Source organism: Mytilus edulis, chromosome 10 (assembly GCF_963676685.1).
Source record: "Mytilus edulis chromosome 10, xbMytEdul2.2, whole genome shotgun sequence".
Lineage (NCBI taxonomy): Eukaryota > Metazoa > Mollusca > Bivalvia > Mytilida > Mytilidae > Mytilus > Mytilus edulis.
This window is the reverse complement of record NC_092353.1, coordinates 9,817,608-9,839,402: the sequence shown is the minus strand read 5'-3', so window position 1 is coordinate 9,839,402 and position 21,795 is coordinate 9,817,608. Positions and strand designations below refer to the sequence as shown.

The 21,795-nt window shown below is 33.9% G+C and overlaps 1 protein-coding gene across 4 annotated transcripts in view; it reads left to right on the top strand.

Moving 5' to 3' along the window:
* LOC139493352 (ciliary microtubule associated protein 1A-like) overlaps nucleotides 1-19,053 on the top strand; it is a 38,976-nt gene extending 19,923 nt beyond the window's left edge. For 2 of the 4 annotated variants that reach the window (XM_071281682.1, XM_071281683.1), the window contains exons 2-5: nucleotides 14,316-14,420; nucleotides 15,195-15,215; nucleotides 16,609-16,719; nucleotides 17,981-19,053. In XM_071281682.1, the coding sequence (XP_071137783.1) occupies nucleotides 14,316-14,420; nucleotides 15,195-15,215; nucleotides 16,609-16,719; nucleotides 17,981-18,459 (716 nt within the window). In that variant the 3' untranslated portion in view covers nucleotides 18,460-19,053. The remainder of the gene's footprint in view (nucleotides 1-14,315; nucleotides 14,421-15,194; nucleotides 15,216-16,608; nucleotides 16,720-17,980) is intronic. The other 2 variants (XM_071281684.1, XM_071281685.1) reach the window with 1 other exon arrangement.
* The last annotated feature ends 2,742 nt before the right edge of the window (nucleotides 19,054-21,795 follow it).

Genomic DNA, 21,795 nt, shown 5'->3' with positions numbered 1-21,795 from the left:
TTATTTCAAGTTGCAACGTATACCTCGTGCATTAAAAGCAAATAAGGAACGAATAAGTAGCAGGGTATTAACTGAGCGCTGGAACGAGTACATACGCGCTAATAGGGGTATTTCATCTAAAAGAACACATTATTACCACCAGAGATATGAACTGAATTAAAAATCCTTTTCTAAAAGGTGCAACGTACAACAAACGTATTATAAGTGAATAGGTAACGAATAGGTAACATGGTATTTATCGAGCGCTGGAACGGGTACATGCGCTTATAGGGTCATTTCATCTCTAAGAACACATTGTTACCACCAGAGACACGGACACCATTGAAAATCCTTTTTTGAAAGGTGCAACGTACAACAAACGTATTATAAGTGAATAGGTAACGAATAGGTAACAGGGTATTAACCGAGCGCTGGAACGGATACATGCGCGCTAATAGGGTAATTTCATCTCTAAGAACACATTGTTACCACAAAAGACATGGAGACAATTAAAAATCCTTTTCTAAAAGGTGCAACATACAACAAACGTATTATAAGTGAATAGGTAACGAATAGGTAACAGGGTATTAAGCGAGCGCTGGAACGGGTTCATGCGCTCTAATAGGGTCATTTCATCTCTAAGAACACATTGTTACCACCTGAGACATGGACATAATTGAAAATCCTTTTCTAACAGGTGAAACGTATAAAAAAATGTATTATAAGCGAATAGGTAACGAATATGTAACGAATGGATAACAGGGTATTAACCGAGCGCTGGAACGGGTACATGCGCGCTAATAGGGTCATTTCATCTCTAAGAACACATTCTTACCACCAGAGACCTGAACACAATTAAAAAACGATTTATTTCAAGGTGCACCGTATACCCCGCGCATTAAAAGCGAATAGGTAACGAATAGGTAACAGGTTATTTACCGAGCGCTGGAACGGGTACATGCGCTCTAATGGGGTCATTTCATCTCTAAGAACACAGTGTTACCGTCTGAGACCTAGACATAATTGAAAATCCTTTTCTAACAGGTGAAACGTTTAAAAAAATGTATTATAAGCGAATAGGTAACGAATAGGTAACGAATAGGTAACAGGGTATTAACCGAGCGCTGGAACGGGTACATGCGCGCTAATAGGGTAATTTCATCTCTAAGAACACATTCTTACCACCAGAGACCTGAACACAATTAAAAAAGGATTTATTTCAAGGTGCACCGTATACCCCGCGCATTAAAAGCGAATAAGTAACGAATAGGTAACAGGTTATTTACCGAGCGCTGGAACGGGTACATGCGCTCTAATGGGATCATTTCATCTCTAAGAACACATTGTTACTACCAGACATGAACACAATTAAAACACGATTTATTTCAAGGTGCAGCGTATACCCCGCGCATTAAAAGCGAATAGGTAACGAATAGGTAACAGGTTATTTACCGAGCGCTGGAAAGGGTACATGCGCTCTAATGGGGTCATTTCATCTCTAAGAACACATTGTTACCACCTGAGACATGAACACAATTAAAACACGATTTATTTCAAGTTGCAGCGTATACCCCGCGCATTAAAAGCGAATAGGTAACGAATAGGTAACAAGATTATTTACCGAGCACTGGAACGGGTACATGAGCGCTAATAGGGTAATTTCATCTCTAAGAACACATTGTTACCACCTGAGACATGGACATAATTGAAAATCCTTTTCTAACAGGTGAAACGTATAAAAAAATGTATTATAAGCGAATAGGTAACGAATATGTAACGAATGGATAACAGGGTATTAACCGAGCGCTGGAACGGGTACATGCGCGCTAATAGGGTCATTTCATCTCTAAGAACACATTCTTACCACCAGAGACCTGAACACAATTAAAAAACGATTTATTTCAAGGTGCACCGTATACCCCGCGCATTAAAAGCGAATAGGTAACGAATAGGTAACAGGTTATTTACCGAGCGCTGGAACGGGTACATGCGCTCTAATGGGGTCATTTCATCTCTAAGAACACAGTGTTACCGTCTGAGACCTGGACATAATTGAAAATCCTTTTCTAACAGGTGAAACGTTTAAAAAAATGTATTATAAGCGAATAGGTAACGAATAGGTAACGAATAGGTAACAGGGTATTAACCGAGCGCTGGAACGGGTACATGCGCGCTAATAGGGTAATTTCATCTCTAAGAACACATTCTTACCACCAGAGACCTGAACACAATTAAAAAACGATTTATTTCAAGGTGCACCGTATACCCCGCGCATTAAAAGCGAATAAGTAACGAATAGGTAACAGGTTATTTACCGAGCGCTGGAACGGGTACATGCGCTCTAATGGGGTCATTTCATCTCTAAGAACACATTGTTACTACCAGACATGAACACAATTAAAACACGATTTATTTCAAGGTGCAGCGTATACCCCGCGCATTAAAAGCGAATAGGTAACGAATAGGTAACAGGTTATTTACCGAGCGCAGGAACGGGTAAATGCGCTCTAATGGGGTCATTTCATCTCTAAGAACACATTGTTACCGTCTGAGACCTGGACATAATTGAAAATCCTTTTCTAACAGGTGAAACGTATAAAAAAATATATTATAAGCGAATAGGTAACGAATAGGTAACAGGGTATTAACCGAGCGCTGGAACGGGTACATGCGCGCTAATAGGGTAATTTCATCTCTAAGAACACATTCTTACCACCAGACATGAACACAATTAAAAAACGATTTATTTCAAGGTGCACCGTATACCCCGCGCATTAAAAGCGAATAGGTAACGAATAGGTAACAGGTTATTTACCGAGCGCTGGAACGGGTACATGCGCTCTAATGGGGTCATTTCATCTCTAAGAACACATTGTTACTGTCTGAGACCTGGACATAATTGAAAATCCTTTTCTAACAGGTGCAACGTATAAAAAAATGTATTATAAGCGAATAGGTAACGAATAGGTAACGAATAGGTAACAGGGTATTAACCGAGCGCTGGAACGGGTACATGCGCGCTAATAGGGTAATTTCATCTCTAAGAACACATTCTTACCACCAGAGACCTGAACACAATTAAAAAACGATTTATTTCAAGGTGCACCGTATACCCCGCGCATTAAAAGCGAATAAGTAACGAATAGGTAACAGGTTATTTACCGAGCGTTGGAACGGGTACATGCGCTCTAATGGGGTCATTTCATCTCTAAGAACACATTGTTACCATCAGAGATATGAATTTAATTGAAAATCCTTTTCTAAAAGGTGCAACGTACAACAAACTTACTATAAGTGAATAGGTAACGAATAGGTAACGAATAGGTAACAGGGTATTAACCGATCGCTGGAACGAGTACATATGCGCTTATAGGGGTATTTCATCTATAAGAACACATTATTACCACCAGAGATATGAACACAATTGGAAATCCTTTTCTAAAAGGTGCAACGTACAACAAACTTTTTAAAAGCGAATTAGTAACGAATATTTAACAGGGTATTATCCGACCGCTGGAACGGATACAAATGCACTTATAGAGTTATATCACCTCTAAGAGCCCAAATCTTCCACCAGAGACAACAAAACAATTGAAAATCATGTTTTAAAAGGTGCAACGTAAGATACACGTATTATAAGCGAATTATAAGCGAGTGATGGAACGAATTAAACAAGGTAATAGCATGCTCCGAAACGATGTACACCCTGCTTACATGTTTAACTCTACCACATTATGTAAGTATGTGCCTGTCCCTAGACAAGAGCCTGAAATTAAGTAGTTATCGTTTGTTTTTGTGTTACATATTTCCGTTTATTTTTTTGTATATGAAATACGGCCGTCAGTTTTGTTGTTTGAATTGTATGAGGTTGTCATGTCTGGGCCTTTTATAGGTGACTACACGGTTTGGGCTATGCTCATTGTTGAAGGCCGTACAGTGAACTATAGTTGATAATTTCTGTGTCATTTTGGTCTAATGTGGAGTGTTGTCTCATTGGTAATCATACCACATCTTCGTTTTTACGCAAGCGCTAACACGGTGATTTCATCCCGTCGAACCAAGATCCATCTTCAAACATACGGACATAAAGCAGTTAAAAGGTAGAACGTATAAAAAACAAGTAAGGAACAAATGCGTATCGAACATGAAGTAAAAGGATCGGTTGAGCACAAACACATATAAATAGGTCATAAAAAGATCATTTTACCTCAACCAATTTAGAACTATTACCATATGTAAGACTATTAACAACTAGATTTGTAATTGCTAGCAATAACGGAAGGCACCCCTTCCCCCTATTACCAGGTGAGCGACAGCCATTTTGACAATTCCAAAGTCAAAGAGAGCATCTACAGATGTCTAGTAACATTTTTGCAAAGTTTCATTAAGTTTGAACATTTTGAATTTTTGATATTTTTGCTGTTTCCATGGTTACGGCGGCCATTTTGAAAATTCTAACTTCAAAATCCAACTCTGCCTATGCCAGTTACCATTCCTGTAAAGTTTCATCCAGTTTGCGGAAAATTCTTATTTTTGAAATTTTTGACCTTTTTGCATTGTTTCCATGGTAACAAGACCTATTTTGGAAATTCCAACTCCAATGTTGCTCATCATTACTGTGAAGTTTCATGAAGTTTTGAGCATTTTGAGAATTTTGAAAATTTTGGTGTAGTTTCCATGGCAACATAGTAGTTCCAATGATCGCCAAAATCATCCAACACCTGTATATAGTGGGCACCTACATTGTTTTAAAATATGATAATTCTGAGTTGAAGCATATCCAAACAGTTCACCAAAAACCAAAAGCTCATTTTTTTCACAATAGTGCCGTTTCCATGGTAACGGCAGCCATATTAAACTATTCCATGCCATAATTAAAAAGGGGGAAGGATATTAAAAATCAAATAAGTAACGAATAGGTAACGAATAGGGAATAGGGAATAGGTAACGAATAGGTAACGAATAGGGAATAGGGAATAGGTAACGAATAGGCAACGAATAGGGAATAGGGAATAGGTAACGAATAGGTAACGAATAGGGAATAGGGAATAGGTAACGAATAGGTAACGAATAGGGAATAGGGAATAGGTAACGAATAGGCAACGAATAGGGAATAGGGAATAGGTAACGAATAGGGAATAGGGAATAGGTAACCAACTTGACGCCCATCATGTATCTATAATATTTTGAAAGCAGAGATTTGTTTCCAATGTTTAATGAAATAGATAGTCGCTTATTTGTTGACACTGTTCTATTCTTTTTATCAACAATCGGGCTGTCAGTTTTCTATTTTGTATTATACTTTAAGTTATTCTATTATTAAACACTCTGTCATGCTAGGGGCACTATGTTTTTGGTCTGTGGGTCCGTTCAGCCTTCTGTCCCGCTTCAGGTAAAGTTTTTGGTAAAGGTAGTTTTGATGAAGATGGAATCCATTCAACTTGAAACTTAGTACACATATTTTTACCCCAATTTCACGGTCCACACAACATAGAAAATGAGTGTGCGAAAGGGAATCCGTGGACTATCAACCCCGCCACATTCTGCCTGTATGTGCTTGTCCCAAGTCAGGAGCATGTAATTCAGTGGTTGTCGTTTGTAGCGGTGTTACATATTTGTTCTTTGTTCATTTTATTGTACATCAATCAGGGCGTTATTTTCTCGTTTGAATTGCTTCCCATTTGTGATTTTGAGGCCTATTTTTAGCTGAGTATATATATTTGTTGAAGACTGTACGGTGACTTAAAGCTGTTTACTTCTGTTTCATTTGGTCTCTTGCTCTTGTCTAATTGGCAGTCATACCACATCTCCTTGTTTATATGGACACAGACTGATACTTGATTCTGGTGTTATACTGTTCCTGTATACAGTTATGATTTCACTAGATTTTGCCAACAAAACACTTTCAATTAAAAACAACCCTGTTAAACCTATACTTATATTAAACCATTATCAATAGATTATATTAAAGGGTAAACATAAATTAACATTTAAGTTCACATTCAATGTAACATATAACAAAGTTAAATATATTCAGTTCATATCCCAAGGTATTGTATTAACATTTAAGGACTAAGTAAATACAATTTTATAAATGTGATAGATTGGCTGAGCAAGTGAAATGGTAGTTTAAAGTCCATTTAGAGCTTTATTAGATAATGAAGGGACCATTTGGATATGGATTAAAATAAATAACCATCTTAATGGTAAAGCGTTTTGGGTTGGACATTCCTCAATTATCAATCCAATAGAGCGTAATTGCATTAATGCGTGATTTTTAGACTTCTGGAATTTTGTGTTAACCTCAGATTAACCATAAATGGTCCAGTTGAGTAGGATCTTTCCCTATGTCAATGGTAAACCGTTTTGCGTGAACTCTTTTCGTTGGACAACGGATCAATCATCGCGGTTTATAGGAACATTTATTTTTGATCCAATTTTATAACATTATAACTTAATACAAATTAGAACACACGTCTTTACAGCTGAGATAACATATAGTGCTAGTTAACTTTGTAAATCTAACTAGTTGACTACTTGTTGACAGCCCATGCATGTCTCATAGTCTATCTATATTCAACAGTTTGTGTTAGCTTGCAATAATCTTAACTGACTTAGTTTGTTAGTCAATGTTAAATTCAATTCTATGAATGAATGTAAGGGTGTCCTAATGTAGAGAATAATAGAAACCTGCCACCAAAAGTACAATGCACATGGGTGTTGTACTGCAATTATTCTCCAGATAAACGTCCCGTATATATATAGCTTGATTTTGCATTGACATGTATTATTTTTTCAACTCTCCGTTACGAATCCGTCATTTAAGCCCCAGTCCCATTAGACCACGATCGCACCACGCTCACCACGATCTAAAATAAATTTACATCGTGGTGAGGTCGCGGTATGAGCGGCATGAAAATGTAAATTTTCGTTGCTTTCACGATGCTACTACGTCCTCTCTACGCTTCTACAAAGATCACGTTTGTTTATAAACCAAGATTACATTTTACATATACCACATGTCACATATCAATGATACTGTATATTTACTAAATTTTTATGAAGTCGCAGTTTTTATGTAGGATTTGTCGCTTCGTCGTGGTTGTAAGTATTTAATTGCTAAACGTTTACTTATTTATTAATTTATTTATTCAATTTACTGATTTTATCTTTGCATGAAATTATTATGTTTTGCAAAATTTATTGGATACATATACTGTACTGCCCAATTATGAGCTTTTGGTATGCTTAGATTCCAATTTTGATATCAAATATTGGAAAATGATATTCCGCGTATCAATTAACTTATTAATGAAAAAAATATAATACACGTCATCGAGTTATAGATGTTTTTCCAATGTATGATCAGTGTACGTTATTAACAGGCAACACAACAAAACTAATATAATGTCAAATTTGATTTGTACTAAAAGAAAAGGACGCACATTCATTTAAACCGTTTAGATATGTAATGTTACAATGTATATCACAAACATGGTTCATTATGCTATACTTCATTGTTTACTATTACACCTATGATATACATCGTGAGAACTTTCTTATCAATTCATAGAGTTTCGTGTCACGTGATAATTTTCAATCTGTCTTTGACTGAGATATATGTATCATGACGCATGATCTGTCATTGTTAACACTTTATAAAGAAGTCTGTAAACAAGACTGTTTAGGGTGCGATAAAACAAACTATATACTGTATATCTTAAAGTAAATGATTGTTTGCCTCAGAACTAACGATAGGGAATAATGCGTAGTATACAAAGGGAGACCCGAAACCCATAGTTGAGTCGAAGATTATCACGTACTGACATAACATATTTCTATTCCAATTAGTGAATAAAATCAACAGATCAGTGCCTTTTACAAATTTACTTGTACACAAAACGGTGATGGTTCAAAGACTTATTCAAATGTAATATATGATATTATATCAGAACAAACCAACGAATGTTGTGCTGTTACACCGATGTCCAGGGATTGTTAGTTGTCTCATTGCAATCATACAATATCTGATCTTTTCACAGAACAAAGACAGGCCATCATATTGAGATTTATAATGTCAATGCTATGCATGTTGATATAAGATTTCAATCATGCATGTATCACGAACACCATGTCATTGTAACAAGATTTCGTGTTTGCTGTTATAATCCCTAAATATCTATAGCAATGAGTCAGACAACCAACATAACATTAAAACAAAGATACACACACATTCATTTAACATGTAAGGATAAAGTTTAGTGTGACGTCTATTTTTACTAAGCTAGTGCATAATTTTGTTGAGGGACCAGCTGAGGACCACCATCAGGTGTGGGATTTTCTCGCTGTGTTGGAAAACAAATTGGTTGCCTTCGGCTGGTGTCTGCTCTTTTGTCGGGTTGTTGTCTCCTTGACATATTCCACATTACCATTCTCGATTGTAAATGTTATACTATAACTGCTTCTTCGTGTTTATATATTTTGTACCACTCAGAAAATGCCAATCTATGATCCATCATAAGTGTTGTAGAATCGTTGTTGCGGCATGTTTCTGCAATTAAATATTCGTACAAGACTTGCTTCCGTTAGGAAAGTCCATAAACTATCAGCGTTGTATTGTTCGGAGTTTTAGAATTTCCGACAATTAAAGAAAAGCTTTTAATTTGCCTCATTTATGGTATAAAATTCAAACTACAAGTCTTTACAACTCTTAAACTCTTAATGGCAGAAATTGATTTTCAAATAATCGGAATAGTTAGTATAAGCTCGAAGTTTAAATTGCACATCAAATTTAGACGTAAAAGCTATATTAAGCTTCATTTTGTTGTTAGGTAACTTTCCACGTAGAAAGGTTTTATTTTGAAGATTTTTGTAAGAAAACCTTTCATAATAGTTTTATTTGAATACACAATACATAACCATAATAGATTCAATATGGACAAAATAAACAATCTTTTGTGTTTATTCACATTAGTGCCTAGATTATTTACTTTATGCAATGTATGATTTATTTATTATTTGTTATTGGCTTGAAACTAGTTTTCAGAAACTGCGAGTACTCTTAGTTTTGTGACGTGTGTCCATTGTTTATACATTTTTGTTAACTCTTTTGACCTCGTGCCGATCTTTTGACCTAAGCCATTTGCAACAGATTTTAGCAGTTTGTGACTTATGCTGTGTTGGCTCCTGACTTGGGACAGGCACATACACAAATAATGTGGCGGGTTAAACATGTTAGCTGGATACCAACCATCCCCTAACCTGGGACAGTGGTATAACAGTACCACATAAGAACGAACTATAAAAACCAGTTGAAAAGGCTTAACTTTACTATACTACTTCATATTAACTCTGGGTGATAGTTTTCTGATCTGCAATCATACCACATCTAACTGTATTTATGCTGCAGAGTTCTACTATTAAGAAGGATATTAGTACTGGTTATACGTGTCGTTGGGTATTTATCTAATTGATTGATGCCACACTTTTTCTTTTGTACCTCCCTATTTATAAGATAAAGTTTAAGGATTATTTGAATTACTTAACATGATTGTATTTGTGTGAGTATACTAGGTTTGTCTGTATGGTCTATTTAACATTAAACTGTTTGCGGGATAGTATAATTCAATGTGTTGACTACTTTTGCTTAATCTTGTATCATATCATTAGCATATATGACATGTACGAATTGTTTTTATTGTTCGTTTAAGACGTTTAACCTTCAAAGTCATTCCACACATTTCTTCTTCTTTATTACGCTATGCTGTATTATAGAACATAACTAAGAATAATGACGATTAGAATACGTAATGAATTTTAACTCACAAATCCTATAAAGAAGTAATAGAAATTGAAATCTTCAAGTTTAAAGTGTACAACCATACCTATCTTCTAACCTTGAATCGACAATTTTTTTTCAAGGATTAGACAATATATTTTAAAATTCTCTATACATAAAACTTGTTGATAGCAACTTTTGACATTGAAGATTTAAAACTTTTATGAAGCTTTTGTACATTAAGACTTCTGTATTAAAGAGTTAATGGGAGACATAATCGGATAACATTTCAAACAAAACATTACATACCAGCTGTTCCACATGTACAAATGTTCTTCTATTTATTACACCCGACAGTATTGCTAAAGTTTACAATGACCGCGATATCTTAAGTGGAGTAAACAAGTTTGCTACCGTTCAATACAGTTTTTTCTTACTTTTGTGTTATCATAAAGTATTATTTATTATTTCAAAGCTACTTTAGTATACAGTATCGGAGTTTAGTATGACGTCCATTATCACTGTACTATTATGCATATTTTAGGGGCCAGCTGAAGGACACCTACGGGTGCGGGAATTCTCGCTACATTGAAGACCCATTGGTTGCCTTCGGCTGTTGTTTGCTCTATGGTCGGGTGGTTGTCGCTTTGACATATTCACCATTTCCTTTCTCAATTTTATTTTTAGTGTTATCCCCCATTTGTACCTATGAGGTAGTGCATTGAATTTCTTCACTGCTTTCAAAAATATCTTATTTTCTCACTGTTTTTAAGATCTTTTGGTGACCTTGTGCTACAGAATGATCTTTCATATACTCCCCGTTTCTTAATTTTACTTGTTAACTATTGTACGTTGACTTTTATATATCTTCTTGTTATAAGTGTTGTTGAGTTGTTGTCTCATTTACTTTTATCCATTAAATCTGTGTATCCATACTTCATGTAAAGAGCTATATTAAGATTAAGTTTACGCACGTTATTCAATTTAGTGTGCTGCTTAGAACATTTTGTTGTTTTTTAAGTTAAAAGTAAGAACATGTCAGATAGAGAAAAATAAATTAAAAAAATTCACAAATAAAATGAAAATGTCAGATATTCCGGTTCATTGTGATATCGGTCATGTAAGTACACGTGTACACATTGATTATTTCTAGTAAAAACGTGTTAAATGAAGTGATTCAACTAATTAATTATTCTGTTTCATTAAGAAAAATCATTTTATAGGTCACTCTTTATACAATACTGTAATCTGAGCTAACTGAAAACATGTAATAAAAATGTTGCAATTGTAATAGTGCTATCAATATTCAATGAATTTCGATGTTTGCAGGTAATTGTGAAATAAAACACCTTTTGATTATTATCAAGACTAGTAATACACATCTAGATAGAATGAAGGTTGTGACTGAACATGTCATTAAATTCAGTCTCTAGACAAGTTTCACCTTATAATGCTCAGATAATATTTTCACGTTTTCGATCTTACGGTTTTTATTAGGATTTTCTGTTTTGTTGTTTGTTTTGTACTTTATTCAAGACTTCTAGCAAATGACCTCTGCTATGATTTATCTTTAAGATAAGAGTTTTCCACTGTTGGAACATCAAATATTGCTTTGAGTGATAAAATATCTTGAAATATGGGAGATTTTAAAAATTCGATGAAAGATACATCTATTCGTGTCGACTTCCAAGTGCATCAATCATATTAACGTTTGAAAAAGATCAGTGTGGTGACAGTCTTTGAATATTAGGTAAACCGAACAAACAGAACATTCTGACAATTGCTGAAATGCTATTGTATCAATCGTAGGCCGAACTAACCAACTTATTGTTAGAAGACAAATCCAAACTGTTGGTCCTGCAAACATACATGATAACATAACGTATATATGATACATTGTTCGGAATAAAAATCATATGTGGTGTATACGTTCATTATACAACAGTACAAAAAAAGGATTCAACAGAATTCTAGAGGGCAGGTACTGTTATTACAATGGACATGTAGTAGATGTCAATATAGATTTAAGTCGTCCACCAGTTGCGAATAGATTTTAACAGACAGTATCTGTCTATAACAACCGAGTCTTTAAATGACAAAACCATTCAGATATAACAAACAACAATTCCTTTAATAGTGCCTACTTTTAGACATTTTAAAAAACACTAGTTGATTCCACCGTTGTGTGGGTGGCTATTGATCTATGTACTTTACTGGCCTGGTAACCCATCGTTCGTCACGCCATCACACCAGACAATAAAGATTACTAGACCATTGTAACCAAGCTAGATTCAAGATAGTCTCTGAATTAATTTGATATTTGTGTGATAGAACAGCTTAGCTGGTATATAAACAGTATAACTGCCTTTTCAAGGAAATACTTAAACACATTTGAAAATGTGTCTGAAGAGAACCTGATTACCAGGAGAGAAACGGAACTAACTTGAAATACAAATTGATTAAAAAATTGATAGAACTCGAACTATTGATTTAACGTAGGACTGTTTAAAAGTGAACGTGGATACATATTTTTTTATATTATTTTGTATACATGTGTATCTAACTATATATTACTAAATGAAAACCACAAAAGTGATCAAGGGTCATACATTTGAGAATTAAAAGTGATACGCTCGATTTCACCTGTGTTTGTTCCAATACACTAGTAGTTAAAATAGGTCAGAACATCATTAGAACCTCAAAGCACAAACATGGCGCTGTGAGATTATGACTCGAATAAGATAAATTATTTAGATAGACTTGATGCAAATTATTGACGTGAAATAAGTTCAAAAATGATTGGTCCTATCTCTTGTACATGTACAAATAACGGGCAAACTGGAACCCATGGTCACTACTGGAAAGAATAACAGTAATTCAAACTGTGAACATCGAAGTCTAAATTTTTATCAAATACATATGCATTATCGTATGCATCATCAATGTTACAAACAAATGTATAAATGTATATTTGTATAACTGGAAAGCCTTTTTGGGTTGCTGTGATCATACTTATATAGTAACTATAACATATATCTAGTATGTTTAACTAAGCAAATAACATTTGTCTTTTGAAGGACAATTCAAAGTTGAGAGGACATTAAAAAGCATTCTAGTGGATTAACCTTCTGAAACATTGTGCAAATAATATTCTTCCCTTGAGTTAATGTCAATATGAAGATAAAGGAACTTCATTCCTCTAGTGTAATGAGAATCACTTTATTTCTTTTGAATACAGTTGTTTTAACCAAGGTTGTCTCAGAAACTATGTACATTATGTCTCAGCTTAACCTGTGCATGCTTATACATATACAATGTTAAGGGGGAATAGTTATTGGTCAAATGAGTCCATGACAGGATTTTTCATTGATCAAATTTCTAATTAAGAATGTCTTGTTTTTATTCAAAGGAATGACAGTAGTTTAATTACGAACTCATAGAATTTTTGATAAATTACTCAAACTCTAACATACAGTTGTCTCATTGGCAATCATGCCACATCTTCTTTTTTATATATATTTTTTTATATTATTATTAGTACTTAAACTGTGCTTGAAATTTAACCAACCATGTTAATTAGTTTTTCAAATATTTTTACCTTCCCTCCGTTGGGTTTAAATTAACTTTAAACCCCTAGTTTTCTGTCATTGTAGGAAACAAACATGTACTGTGTTTGATACTCAACTCAACTATACAGAATATAGCGTTTTAATTGTAGTCGTGTCTTTTCTCATCTGCTTCATCTTGGGTTGGACACTGTACTTGCTGTACGATGACATACATTTTGAATAGCTTGTACATCAGCTGATATTGTCAGTCATAAAGGATTAAAAAAAAATACGGGTACCCTCAATGCTGTTACAACAATATGTTTTTGTTTTATACCTCTAAATATGTGACAGCTTCACGACTTTTTTTTTATACCTCTAAATATGTGACAGCTTCACGACTGGCATATCCAAATGATAATGTGAAAGAAGGGATTGCAACGTGTATTTTTTTCTGAAATTAAGCAAAGTAAACGACTATATTCTGATAAAGTCACCGGTTCTAATTATCGGTCGTTGATATTTACACATAATTATTATATGAAAAATTGTTCAGTGATTGTCATTTGTTGATGAGGTTCATACATGTACGTGTTTCTTGTTTCTTCTTTTTTTATACAGACAAGACTTTTTTTTCTGTTTGAATGGTTTGACACTAGTCATTGTTTGGGCCCTTAATAGCTTTCTGTTCGGTGTGGGCCAAGGCTCCGTGATAAAGACCGTATTTTGACCTACATGTATAATGGTTTACTTTTACAAATTATGACTTGGATGGAGAGTTGTCTCGTTGGCACTCACATATTAGTATACCTATTATATATTGGGGGCAGTTTTTGTAAAATTATAAAACAAAATGTACAGTATACCTCTACTGGATAGTTCCTGAAGTTTGTCCAAACTGGAAATTAACAACAGACTTTTTTTTAGACGAACCAGGATAATGGGAGATAACTCAATAATATATACGAGAAAGTCAATCCATTAATGCATATTGTATTTGTACTTTTCAGGTCCAGGACCAGCAAAATATTTACTACCAAATACAGTAGGTACAAAAGAAGTTGATGTAACGAAAAAAGGAGCACCCTCATTTACGTTTGGATCGAGATATTTTTGTAAGTATTCTGACAAACCTTTTATGTACCCGCTTGTATTATATCAATATATATAAATGCAAAATCACCTGTCTAAGTTACGAAGTATATCACCATATTTAAGTTCTATTACATGTATTCATTTGCTTCTTTCGATCTTATTGTTTGTATCTAAACACTTATGAATGAGCATTGTAGGTGTCAATAGTCCGGATTAATAAACATGTTTAATGTATTCTAAAATATTTATATGTTTGTGCTTTTTCATGATTTTAATGTGTTATGTGGATTGCTGTCTCATTCAGGTGACACATATTCCCTGGAATGATTCCTTTTAATCATATATATATATAAAGTGAAATTAATCTAAAGAAAATGCACCTCAGATGAAAAGACACTCAAAAGCAGACACAGAATGTCAGGGTTACTAAACATATTTTGTTCAATATTTTAGCCTATGGTTTGTATACTTTTGTAAATAAAGCTCACTTTACTTTGGGGATATTTCAATACTACTATCAATAAGGAACTCAACTAATTTTAATGATTTTAAGCTGAGAAATTCCTTCTTTTTAATTATATCATTAAATTAATTTCGTATGATAAATCCTGAATCTACTATTAATATAAAAAAAAAATGTTAATATATAGTGCTTTCGGCTCAGCTTCAGTTCTGTAAATTCTTTGGAGGATCTATATTTTTCATTCTTTGGTATCTTGTATGGCTTTCATCATTAATAATGATAATACACAAAGCCTCTTTCTGACTTTGCTTCATTATAACCTTTATTTCAGCCAATGAATTCAAACGCATGGGTAAAGTAACCAGAGTGCCAGTAGTAGAATTAAGCTAGCTATTATTATATTACTGAATGACTTTTATTTTCGTTTTCGTTTATTGTTTTTGTTTGTATATTATTACAATTTCTCTGAAAGTTTTTGAATTTCTAGTTTTGTTTGACATAAACTATATCTATTCAGCTTAATTTCCCTTTTAAGTTCAATGTTATATAAAACTTTGTTTCTTTGTTTACCTAATTTCCACCAAATTCAGTTTATTTTCACAGGTGAAAGCTCTGTTTGTTCATAACTTTTAAACTTTATAAACATAGCATATACTTTAACAAGTATTTTCTCGCTCAATCTTGACAACTTAGGGTGCAAAGAATCAAAATAAAGAATTGTTTTCGTAAAGTATTGCTTCGAAGAACATGAAAGTAATCGGAGTCTGAAAACCAATACATAGGTTTTGATCCTTACAACAAATATGGTAATCTACATGTACGAATAACATGCACGCTAAGTTGTCAAGGTTGATTTTGAATCAAAGAAAGGGAGTCGTTGGTCAATGCCTATACGTTAATATATATTGTTCATCTACATTTACAGAAATTCATATGTGAACTTTTGCTGTCTGTCATGTGGCTTTTATTAAGTAGCAGCAAACATCCAGATCAATCCCATTTTTCGTAATATTAGCTCATCATGTACAATGTGTTTTCCCTGTATATTTTAGCTCGCAGCAAGACAATAGTATAGTTAGGTCCTTTATTGATATGTTCTTGGATGATTCCACTTTAATTACTCGTTGTAAAAGATTTCTCGTCAAATGCCAATGAACCTGGACAAAAGCGGTAGAATAAGTTAAATGAACAGAAGATACTAATGTCAGTTTTTTAATTGCAACAAAACCTTTATTTTAGTTTCGCGTCCTTCGCTTATAGCCAGATAAAAGAGTTGTAAACAACTATAGGGCACTATACGTTCTTCAACAATCAGAAAAAAAACTGACTATAAAGTAATCTTTAAATGTATCGAAACAAAAGCACTATTACTAAGACCATACACTACCACCTGGAAAAAACACATTTAAAACGGGAAAAATATAGAAAACGAAAGGATATAAGGAAAAATCGCTTAATCAATGGTTATAAACAACCATTTTTAATGCACGTACATACTCAGAAAGACTTATAAAGATATAGTCAGTTCCCTTTATGATTGGACATTGTGAAAAGGCCATTTATTAAGGTCAATTCGAAATATTCAACAAACAACGACATCAGAATTAATATATATTTGTACTGGTAGGTGCATGTTAGTCCAGGTTATAATTAATGTAGCTTATTCTTTATAGTGTTTTTCTTTTATACATACATATATAATATATATATACATTTTCTGTATTCATATTTAATCTGTATTACAGTGGATAAAAGTTTTAGTCCAGGTCCAGCTTATAACGTTGATAGTTCATTTACCTCCAAGGGGCGGGGAGGAGGTCCAAGTTACAGTTTTGGTGGTCGTATCAAGGAACCAAGTGAGTATATATAGGCGTTTAACTAATTAAAAAATCAAATAAAAAATATTTATATAAATCTTCTTGTGAGTAAAGCACAGAGGATTTGGACATCTATAGCTAAGAATACGGTTCTCAACAATACATTACATATTGATGAAAAGTTATATCAAGGATGTGACATCAAGATCAAGTTTGCCAAATAACATTACAACTTTTGTTGAAGTTCACACATAGGGACAGGCACATGCATACACTTAAATCCCTTTTAACTCACTAAATTTCTTGTATTATCCATACTTACAATTTATATATACATCGCAGTTTATAAACCAATACTTGAGTTTGATATGTTTGATATGCTTGAAGCGTTCCTCATGCCTGTATAGATATAATAAGATGCGGTTTGAGTGCCAATGAGACAACTCTCCATCCAAGTCACAATTTATAAAAGAAAAACCACTGTAGGTCAAAGTACGGTCTTCAACACGCGACCTTGAGTCACCCATAACAGTAAGCTATAGAGGGCCCCAAAAAATGACGAGTGCACTATTCAAACGGGAAAACCAACGGTTTACTTTATTTAAAAAAACGAGAAACCCTTATGAACCACATCAACAAACGACAACTACTGAAAATAAGGTTCAGGACTTTGGACCGGTGCAAACAAATGAAGCAGGTTTAAACGTTTTATTAAGTACCAATCTTCACCCTTACAAGAGTGTAATATCACAACATAGAAAGACACAATATGAAATATCAATTGAAATGGCTAAACTCAATCAAAAGACATATAAACATAAGTGAACATACACTCAACAAATACATTTGATCTATGGCACAATGTAAATACAAAATCAATATAATAAGCGCTTCGGTGCATCAAATTTTCAAAGTGTTATTTTCCATTTCTAATGAATATGTACTTACACATACTATGATAAACCTTTCTGGCACCGTTGAATTCAAGTGAGCTTGTGATTGGTCTTCATTGATTTTCATTAAAGTCGGGTTGATTTAGGTTTATGTGGTATTGTATTAGATAATGTACTTTATCTATATATGTAAATAAAGGTATCATTTATAACATAGGCTATACGGTTAAAGAAACAAAAACTACAGGAATGTTTTGCTTACAATATTAATCTTTAGAATTATATTAACTTCTGTAATGAAATATATAAATCAAGATAATAAAACACCTAATCATGCAATTTAGTTGTACATCTGCACTGAATATAATTTACTAACATTTACTAATCAGTATAAATGGTAATTTCAGCACGATGGGTGAGTCCAGGACCAGGAGCATACAGTACAGACAGGAAACCATTGAGGGAAATTAATGCGCCTGCGTATTCATTAAGTCCAAGAACAACACAACGAAGAATTGATTACACGCCGTCACCTAATGCTTACAGCCTTCCATCAACGATAGGACCTAACGTACCGGGACAAAGGGGTGGATATGCATCATCTATACAAGGAAAAAGCTCTTATATGAATTTCAATGCAGATCTAGCTAAATCACCCGGTCCAGCATCTTATTTTCCAAATAACCAAAACGGAAACAAGAAAAATCCACCGTCATATTCTATATCGGGACGAGGAAAACCGGAAAAGTACGACAACTCTGTACCGGGTCCAGGTGCCTATAGTCCAAGTATGGTTAATATGACAAGTAGTCCCCGGTATCCTATTGGTGTTCGTCATTCACAGTTCCAAATGCCCGTAATGCCTTTAGCTAATGTGAGCGATTAACAAACGTTGCAATAGACATCATTTTACATCCTTTACTATCAGTATTTTGTTTAATGTGATACATGTCCGACATTTTATGAACCCGTGATTGAAACAATGATGCTTAATGTATTGCGAAATATATACATGTTCTGTAAATTTTGCTTCATTTTTCGTGATCATGGCAAAGTCATATGAAGCATTAATAGAGGAAGGGTCATGATTATTCGATGTTATACATAATGGAAGACTTCGGGATCTAAAATAATTTCCAATCTTGACAGATTCGGCTGGATTTCAAAACTCATTTCATTTTCTGGAATTATACGCTTTTCATGTGTTTATCATGATTTATTGACTGTCAATCAAACAGGTTGCATACATCTTACTCGTCCACTTGTTTGGTATGGGAATCGTAGGATTTATACATGAAAAGAGTGGTGTGGTTATGCGAAAAACGCTCTACCATGCTATCATTGGAAAGGGGAGGGGGAAAATACGAATAAGAACTGTGATATCTGTGATATTTATCTCACTGTATTAATTATCAGTTGATAGTCTTTCTTGACTACTCTGTTTTGTCATTGTTTACACACAATAAATCTTTATTTTTGATTGTTTAATTGTTGAATTATTAGGTATTTCCACTTTCGTGGAAAGACCTTTTGTTTTTCTTCTGATTATTTTTTTTTCTTCTGCCGTCTGAGATGCTTTTTTGTTTTACAACATATCGAATGGATGTTTGGCCAATGATGTTGTTCAGTAATGGAGGTTTCAAAACTCACCCTGTGTGACTGAACACTTATTCTTATAGGAGTTATCTCCCCACGTCCCCTTTTTCTTGTTATCGCTATATCTCTAAAACCGTAAAAGATTTTTACAAACTGTTTTCACAAAATTGTTCGTCTACTCTTAAGAATAATTTGTTTTATTTTGACTGAGGTAATCAGAAGACATCTTATGGGAGTGTTTTCCCTTTGAAAATTTAAAATAAACGATATGTTAGGTTAATTCATACGGTATAAGTCGTAGAGGCCTACAGTCTTTTGATATGAAACCCTTGGTCCATTTGAAGTAAATTTATGTCAAGGTCAAAAGTCAAGGTCATATAATAAATTTTGAATTTTGGTTGTTATCGTTATTCAAAAGAAACTGTAACAATTAATGATATGATATGTTTGCAAAATCACTGTTTACAATAAGGCTCAAATTCAATTTATTCAGTCGAAGTTTTTTGGTTAACCCTTATATGAGTTTTCTCCCCTTATGTAATTGAAATCATTATTTCTCCACAACCATACAAGTGATTGACCTCGAACCTTCTCATTTGGATTCACTGACCCATGACCTTGAAATTGAGGTCAAGGTCATGTTATTTTTTTTTTTAATTTTGCTTGTTATCTTTATTCAAAAGAAACTGTTACAGTTACCGATATGATGTGTTTGCCAAATTACTGTTTACAATAAGGCGCAACTTCAACCTATCTAAGTCGAAGTGTTTTGGTTAACCCTTTTAGGAGTGTTCTCCCCTTTTGTATTTGAAATTATTATTTTTCCGCAACCATACAAATAATTGACCTGGGGCCTTCCTATTTGAGTTTACTGACCTATGACCTTGAATTTGATGTCAAGGTTGAAGGTCAAGGTCATATTCTAAATTTTGAATTTGCTCGTAATCTATATTCAAAACAAACTGTAACAGTTAATGATACGATGTTTTTTGCCAAATTACTGTTTACAACAAGGGTCAACTTCAACCTATTTAAGTCGAAGTTTTTTGGTCAACCCTTTTAGGAGTTTTCTCCCCTTTTGTATTTGAAATCGATATTTCTCTACAATCATACAAGTGATTGACCTGGAGTCTTTTGATTTGAGATCTCTGACCTATGACCTTGAATTGAGGTCAAGGTCAAAGGTCAACTTGACATTCTACATTCTGACCTTTGCTTTAAATTTGTTTTTGTTCATAATAAAACAATTAAGTCTTCTGCATATACCTATTAATCTTATTTTTCTATATCAGTTGAGGTACCAAATTACATCAACAAGGAGTGACCCTTTCTAACATCTTTTTTTTTAATTTCATTCTAATTATCGAGGTTGTTCTCTGAAGAATTGGTTTTTAATTCTAATGAATGTTCTACATACATTTAATAAACACCAGCACTAATGACAAATTACATCAACCAACATTCATCTGAACTCGTCGAAGGTTGAAGTAATGATGAATTTGCATATTACAGAACTATTCAAGTTGTTCAAGATAAATTGGTTTACTTTAATCTGGATACTTTAAATGCAACACATTTTCGCTAGCCAAGGGTTACGATCCACTCCCGAGAACGGGCGTGGATTGTAACCCTTGGCTATCAAAGATGAATTCTAAACGGCATTGATGATGTTATTAAAGGCATGTCATTATTGTCCTGGATAGGGAGTAAATTTGGGGGACCTTGCAAATTATTTTGTATGGCATAAGACATCATTTTCTTTTTCGCAAGGCTTAATTGCTAAGACTCGAGTCCTAAGTATCAATATGTTCTTCCAAGGATCTATGTATATCACGGTTGGCTTAGTATTACCCAGACATTAAGGAGGTGTCCAGTTTTAAATGACCTTTCAGTAGTAAAATACGTTACTAGTTAACACAGGCGAGTATGAAAAAAAAAGGTGATGAAGGTGTGGTTAATGTCATTGAGACCGTAACAGGTATATCCAATAAAGTTCCTTGAAGTCACAAACAATTAACTTTCCACTTGATGCTCTAGAATATCCAATACTGATGTAATATTTTATTGAACAATAATAATATTTCACTATAAATAAAAATTTAATGCCATGTTTAATTTGTTGTAAAGAATTGAAGCGTTGAGAAACAATATCTGGATTGGGGCTGAAATGTTCATGCCATTGGAAATGGGTCTTGAAATCATTTTCACTCTTCAACAAGCCTTGCAAAAATAAAAGAAATTACAATGTGTCCTTCCAAATCCCCAACTGAAAGAAAATTACGAGTTCCTTTGATGCCTGAAACATATCGAAATTGACAGAAAATGTTCATTTACACACATTGTTTTATTTTGTTTTGGTCAAATAAGATATGAGTCAACATCGAACAAACAAAGATAGTTGATGCACATTACTTACAACTTACAATTTCCATTAGCGCCATGTGTCGCATAGGGCGCGAATATCCATTTAGCGTTTCTGTAACTTTTGGTTTTTTTATAATGATAGGTTGTTGGCCGATCGCTCAATCCCCAACCTGGAGAACCAGAGAATGTTTTACTCATTTAGTAAGTGCTAGTGAATCCAGATGTCGGTGGACTTCATCTCTACGGTCCTTGCTACTCCGTG